General features: G+C 37.1%; 1 protein-coding gene across 1 annotated transcript; it reads left to right on the top strand.

The window, feature by feature from the left end:
- Positions 1 to 3,244: 3,244 nt before the first annotated feature.
- Positions 3,245 to 7,120, top strand: LOC308647440 (inositol polyphosphate multikinase-like). Its single transcript, XM_081291471.1, is given in 3 exon segments — positions 3,245 to 3,485; positions 3,488 to 3,577; positions 3,580 to 7,120. Coding segments are annotated over 3 exon segments (1,242 nt in total). The 5' UTR covers positions 3,245 to 3,391; the 3' UTR covers positions 4,638 to 7,120.
- The last annotated feature ends 439 nt before the right edge of the window (positions 7,121 to 7,559 follow it).

Here is a 7,559-nt window from a genome sequence, read left to right as displayed (position 1 = left end):
GAAGAATGAATATAAAACACTTTTAATGTCAAGTACATAGCTGGGGGGGGGTGGTCTAGCTCCATGGTAGAGAATGCACTTAGCAAGCATAAGGCCTTAGGTTAAAACCCCAGCACCACAAAAATAAATAAATACATAAATAAAATAAAGTCAAGTGCTATAAAAAAAGTGGTACAAATGAATCTTTCTTGAGACCCAAATGAAAGTATAGATTCTGATTCAGAAAGTCTGGGGTGGGACCTGAGAGTTTGGATTTGTTTTTGTTGTTGTTTTCTTTTCTTTTTGAATATGCTGTTTCTGCTATGTGCAATTGCCCAAGCTGGTCTTGAACTTGGGTTACAAGGCTATTCTCACTTCAGCCTCCTGAGTGCTGGGTCCACAAGTGTACACCACTACCCCTGCTGAGTCTGAACTTTTAACAAGCTCAAGTCTTTCTTAGCCTTGTCTGTACATTAGAATCACCCATGGACCAGTAACTGCATGGTGTCTGGTCTATTTCCCAGAAAAATTAAATCAGAATCTCTGGGTTTGGGGCCCACATTAATATTTTTAAAGGCACCTCAGTATTCTAATACACAGCCAGGGATGAAGATAGTTGATCTCTAAGAAATCACATGATATATTCAAATTATCTTAAAATTCAACTTTGTTTGGTCTAGGTTATCTGAACCTTATATTATTTATGATAGTACTGATGTTAATCATATCAAATATACAATTTTATTCTCTTTGAATCATTTACTTAACATAAAGTCATTTCTTTATCCAGCAGATATAATTATTTAAACTAGCCAGAGGGGCTGGGGATGTGGCTCAAGCGGTAGCACACTCGCCTGGCATGCGTGCAGCCCGGGTTCCATCCTCAGCACCACATACAAACAAAGATGTTGTGTCTGCCAAAAAATAAATATTAAAAATCTCTCTCTCTCTCTCTCTCTCTCTCTCTCTCTCTCTCTCTCTCTCTCTCTCTCTCCTCTCTCTCCTCTCTCTCCTCTCTCTCCTCTCTCTCCTCTCTCTTTAAAAAATAAATAAACTAGCCAGAATTTTTTTGACATCTTTTAAAATAATACTTGATGTTTTTCAAACCACCATGTTAGAAAAAGATCAATAATTACATTAAGCAGTTATAATATATGTTTTTCTTAGAAATAGGACAATGTACCTCCCTAAGATAGTGCCATCAATGTAGATGGATCCCAAAAGTCAGATGTCACAGCCTCTGTCAAAGAAAGCATAATGAAATCTAAGATCTGACTTTTAGCCCCTCTAATTAATTAAATGCTGGCTTCCAGAGTATGCCATTATTTTCACAGTCCATCTGAAAGAAGCAGAGTCAGGCTTTTTAAAAAATATATTTTAGGAAAAAATATCAAACAAAAATTTGTATTTACACAGAAGATATATTAGAGAGTATTCTTTCACATTACAAAAGAAACATCCTTATAGCATACCCTAAACTATTATGCCACCAGGGTTGCTTTAAGATAGAACTGAATCTAAAACTCAGTTTCTATCAACTTTTCACAAACATTTTTGTTTCTAACACCTCCCAATAGTGCCACAGGCTGATAATCATATGGCCTCCCTTCAATGGTGGATGCTGAAGATTCAAACCATAACAGTGCCAACGAATGGCACATGGTTGACTTTGATCTCACTGTTTTAAAAAGTGGCCCAGATAGTGCTAAACCTTTCAGACCTAGAGTAATCTGTTTAAACATTGTTCTAGAAATAGACCGTACAATCCATTCCAAGTCCCTGACTCCTGGCCTCCAACAGCAAGCTCTGGAGTCTCTCCTTGCCAGAATGTGAACTAAAACATCCCAAAGGGCACAAGGAAGAGCTTCTTAGCCAATGCTGCAGGCTCAGTGTTGCCGCAGCTGATTCTCAGTATAAGAAAAAGCTCAATTATGTACTTAGTCAAACCAAAGCTGAGTGCAGAGAATTAAGCCTCCCTTTGGCTTTTTGTAGAGATAGAGAATTAAAATAGAAAGCTTTGGAAGACTGAGAGTCGAAATCCTTTATTAGGAGAACTCTCATATTCCTTTTCTGATCATCTTATATTTCTAGGCAATTATAATCATCAAAGAGATATTGAAACAGCATGACTTGCATATAGGAAAGGATACAAATGGTGCCAAGTTCAATAAATCATGCTATTATGAAATAACCATCTGACAGAAAGGAAAAGTGCCAGAAATGAGACAAAGGGCTGAATACACAGGAAGTTCCTAATGAATTGGAATTTTTATTCTTATAGCCGAACTGAAAATGGTGCTTTGAACATATCAAGGAAAAGCATCATGAAATCTAAGATCTGACTTTTAGTCCCTCTAATTGATTTAGCACCTTGAAATCTGACTTCCAGTCTTCTCCCCTTTCTGATACTTAGTTCTAAGATTATCAATGATATTCCACAGAAAAGAGAAGAGGAACTCTCCCCACCCCCCTCACTAACTTTCAAAAAAGCCAAGAATATAAACTTTATAAAATCAAAGTGGATAAACCCCACATATTGATTTTAGGAAAAAAAAATCTAGAATGGTTTATTTATACTATATAACTACTTAAAAAAGGAAACTGTGATCACAAGGAATTGCCCTGGATTTAAGAACACTTATGTAAAATATCTTTTTCTAAGATTAGTAAGGTGGTAGGAATCACAGATTGCCACAGATACTATAAATCTGCATTTCAGCAATCATGATATCTTTGTGATAAATATGGAAGATAGATAAATGTGGAATGTTTAGAAGTGTAGGTAGAGCCTGTGTTAGTTAGCTTTCCAAGATCATGACAAAAATTCCTGAGATAAATAACTTAAAAGGAAAAAAGACTTATTTGGGCTCATGGTTTCAGAGATTTCAGTCCATGTCACTTGACCCAATTGCCTTTAGGCCTGTGGTGAGGCAGAGCATCTTGGTAGAGAGCACATGGCCAAGGAAACTTCTCACCTTATGGCAGCAAGGAAGCAAAGAGTCTTCCATGTACCCCATCTCTAAAATTTCCACCACCTCCCAATAGTGCCACAAGCTGGTAATCACATGGCCTCCCTTCAATGAGGGACATTGAAGATTCAAACCAGAGGGAGCGCGGGGCGCCGCTGCCGCCGCTGCTCCGCTCGGTTCCGTCTCCTGGGCAGCGGCGGGACAGGCGGCCGCGGCGGCGGAGGGACGGGAGCTGGGAGCCGCGGTCCGCAGAGCTGGGCAGGGGAGCACCCGCGCCTCCGCGGCGTCATGGGCCCCCTTCCCGGGCCTCAGCGGGCACCAGCCGCGGGAACCCCCAGGCCTCCTCGCGGCCGAGCCTGAGCGACCCCCGGGTTCTCAGGCACTCGCTCCCTACTCCCTATTTTTTCCTCTTTTCGTCACCGTTACCGCTTGTGCACTCGGTTATGGCAACAGAGCCGCCATCCCCCCTCCGGCTCGAGGCGCCCGGCGCCCCAGAGATGCGGACTCCACCGGTGAGCGATGCCGCCCCCGAAGGCGCCCCGCAACAGCGGGCGGCAGGCTGCGTTTCCTCAACGGCTGCGTGCCCCTGTCGCATCAGGTGGCTGGGCACATGTACGGAAAGGACAAAGTGTACTGCAACACCCAGATGGCACAGTTTTGAAACAGTTACAGCCACCTCCAAGGGGCCCGAGAGAGCTGGAATTTTATAATATGGTTTATGCTGCTGATTGTAGTGATGGTGTTCTTCTAGAGCTTCGAAAATATTTGCCAAAATATTATGGCATCTGGTCACCTCCCACTGCACCAAATGATTTATACCTAAAACTGGAAGCTGTGACCCATAAATTTAATAAGCCCTGTATAATGGATGTAAAGATCGGGCGAAAAAGCTATGATCCTTTTGCCTCATCTGAGAAGATTCAGCAACAGGTCAGCAAGTACCCATTAATGGAAGAGATTGGGTTCTTGGTGCTTGGCATGAGGGTTTATCATGTTCATTCTGATAGCTATGAGACACAAAATCAGCACTATGGAAGAAGCTTAACAAAAGAAACTATAAAGGATGGAGTCTCCAAGTTTTTTCATAATGGGTTCTGTCTAAGAAAAGATGTCATTGCTGCCAGTATTCAGAAGATTGAGAAAATTCTGCAGTGGTTTGAAAGCCAGAAGCAGCTTAGCTTTTATGCAAGTTCATTACTATTTGTTTATGAAGGTTCATCTCAGCCAACCACTACAAAATCAAATAACAGAACTTTGGCAGAAAAGTTTTTGTCCAAAGGACAATTGTCAGACACAGAGTTACTGGAGTACAACAATAACTTTCATGTGTTAAGTTCCACAGCAAATGGAAAAATAGAGGCTTCAGTAGGCAAAAGCTTATCCAAGATGTATGCTCGTCACAGAAAAATGTATTCAAAAAAACATCACAGTCAGACTTCATTGAAAGTTGAAAATATGGAGCAAGACAATAGGTGGAAAAGCATGTCACAGGAACATTTAAATGGAAATGTACTTTCCCAACTGGAAAAAGTTTTCTACCATCTTCCCACTGGTTGCCAAGAGATTGCGGAAGTAGAAGTGCGAATGATAGATTTTGCTCATGTGTTTCCTAGCAACACAATAGATGAGGGATATGTTTATGGTCTAAAGCATTTAATTACTGTACTTCGAAGTATTTTAGACAATTGAATCTTTTGCTGCAGTCTTTTTAAGGGGTGGACAAATCATCATAAAGAGCAGCAGTCATTATCTCTGCACCTGTAATGCTGTGTAAAAACTTTGTATTGTGAGTCAACATTTTATTTGTCTTTATACTTTTGGTAGAAAGGTTAACTTTTTTATAATCTTACTCGGGAATACTAATTTGTTCATTAGAAAACTATGAAGAATAAAGAAACAGGAATGTTAAGCAGGGAATGTGGTGGTACATGGCCTAAACATCTATTTGGCTCAAGCAAAATGCAAACCATTATTCAGTAAGAGTTTATTTAGCTTTCTGTAGCCAATGTATCATGAAATCTGTCCACCCAACCTTGAAAATGAGCCATATCTAACCTATGACATAATTGGAACACCTTCAAAATATAGAAAGCACAGGTTGATATCCTTAGTATTGCTATGTATGAAGTTATTAAAACTGGAGAAAATTCTACTTCAGAAATAAGAACCATTTAGGTTTTATATTAAAAGTTCAGACCAGCATATCAAAAGGTGCTTCTTAGTGAAATGATTTAGAATTGTTGCATTCCAAAAGCAGGTTTTTCCATTTAATTTCCATTTATCTATGTGATACAAAATATTATACTTTGTGAAATACACAACAGAAATGGACAACAACAACAACAACAACAAATATCTTGAAATTAAAGGCACTGATGATTTTTACCAGGGTCAGAAGAGAGAAATTATTTGCAAGAAACAAAATTTTTTCTTTAAAATTCTTTTATTGCAAGTTCTTTTGTGGCAAAAATGGAATCTATATTTACTACAATGTGAGAAGACATCACCTGATATGTAGGTATACATATAATACTTTTTCTCAAACAGAGGCTTCAAAAAGGTGAATGATTGAATTTTTTTTTCCTCTAAACAATATTTTAGAGTGTTTTGCTTTTAAAATTCATGTATTTGTGGTCCCACTTAGTTAAGCAGTGGTATAGACGTTTGTTGCTAAATATGGTGTTTCTCAGAATTTGGTTAAGCAGTGAAAAACAGCATCTGATCATGTAAGTGTTTTTTAAAATACTGTGTGTAAATTAGTACATTGTATAGGGTTTGGAGCATATCTAAATCTGTGCTTCTGTTTCACTAGTATTCGTAACAGATTTAGATCATATCAAAAGAGAAACTAATTTTATTGGGGGCAGAGGCAAAAACACATTTGTAAATATTACCTTTGTTTTACACACCACCTTTTAAAAAATAACTAGGTATTTTTCATTGAAAACTTGTAAGACTTTAAAATTAAATTTGAAAATAATTTGATGTTAATGCTTTCAAAGCACTTTGATTCACTAGTAATACATCTAAGTAGTTGAGCAGTTTTACCATATTCCTGGAACACATTTTGAAGTTATGATTTAAGATCTTTTCGTCCTCTTTTTACCTCAGAATCACAATTTAAACTTTTAAATCCAAGTGCCATTTTTATGTGGTATGGAGGAAATTTTGTTTCTTAGCTTCCCAACTCTCACTGAGGGTACTTTGCAAATATCTGAGTCCAAAGTCACCAGATAAATTTCTATGAATACTATACTTAGCAAATCTTTTAAACTGGCATAACTTTATATGCATTTTGTTATTTTTATTTAGAATTAGTGTAAAATATTTTTCCTTGGGATGTAATGTTTTTCTGTATTCCCAAGTGGGTATTGGCCATACATTTTTGTGGGAATGAAATTCAAGTCTTAATTAATAGAAACTTTTTTAGTTTTACTCTTTTTTTTCTTCAATATGGACTTTTGTTGTTGTTGTTACTTAGATAGTGTTAAGCTCATATAAAGGAACACTATGTTGAATCTTGAGAGGATTTTTGTATGGGATTGTGTCAGCCTATGTACATTAAATTTAATAAATTTAAGTATTATCAGATTATTTGCACATTTTAGTTCAATAAAGTCTGAATCAGCTGTTCTAGATTTTCTTTATCTGTATTTGGAAATAGAGTTTTGTAAAGTCAATGTCTTGCCTTTCTGATAAAATAGATCATGTTTTGTTTTAATAAAACAAGAAGTGCTTTTATCTTTGTTTTTCAGGGAAGGGATTAACATTTAATTCTTTTTGTTTACATTTTTTATCACTGTTACCCAATGACCATTTTATGTTATTACTTTATAAGTAAGCTTGTATGTAACAGAATAAGTATCTGTTTCTGTAATCTACATGTGACTATTATCTAGTCCTGTCTTAAGATTATGCGGAAGTATGCCACTGTGGGGATGAATGATCACTATTCAGCAAACATGTTTGTACATGTAAATGTTTAAGAAATAAGCAAATTAATGATATGGTTTGGATTAATAGGATTATTAATTTTTTTCTCCCCTAGGAAACATAAATAATAATGTTAGTGTATTTCTTATGAAATGCACTCATATAAAGGACTTTTAAGAAATTGTGGATGTGAATACATTTCTCAAATGAAATTTAAATTGTAAAATAGTTTTATAATAAATTATTTACATTAATTGATATTAAAAAAAAAAGATTCAAACCATAACAGTGCCAAAGCCAAAGAAGGCTGAATTATGAGTCAAAATCATCCCTGAGAAAAATTTCCAAAATCTCTCTGCATTCAGCAGGGTTTGGTCCTTGTTCCTAACTAATTCAAGCTCTCACTGACAACTTGAATAAGGGTATCTTTGGCCCACACAAATTGAAGATAGAAAAGAACAATAATGACAAATGACCAGTTTGATCACAAAGTAGTAGCAGCTTTCTTAACCAAAAGACCTCATCTAACTAGACTGAACTTAATAAGTAAGCATAGAGTTCTTCGATCGTACTCACCTACTGCCTCCTGGACTACAGGTGGAGAGCCTGGATCTCCCAGATTGACAGATGAGAGAAAATGCCAAGAGATGCCAGGTGCACAGAAGTACTCCAAAATGC

The sequence above is a fragment of the Spermophilus citellus genome (assembly GCF_964194105.1).
Source record: "Spermophilus citellus genome assembly, chromosome: 4".
NCBI classification, from domain to species: Eukaryota; Metazoa; Chordata; class Mammalia; order Rodentia; family Sciuridae; genus Spermophilus; species Spermophilus citellus.
This window is presented reverse-complemented; position numbering and strand designations above follow the sequence as displayed.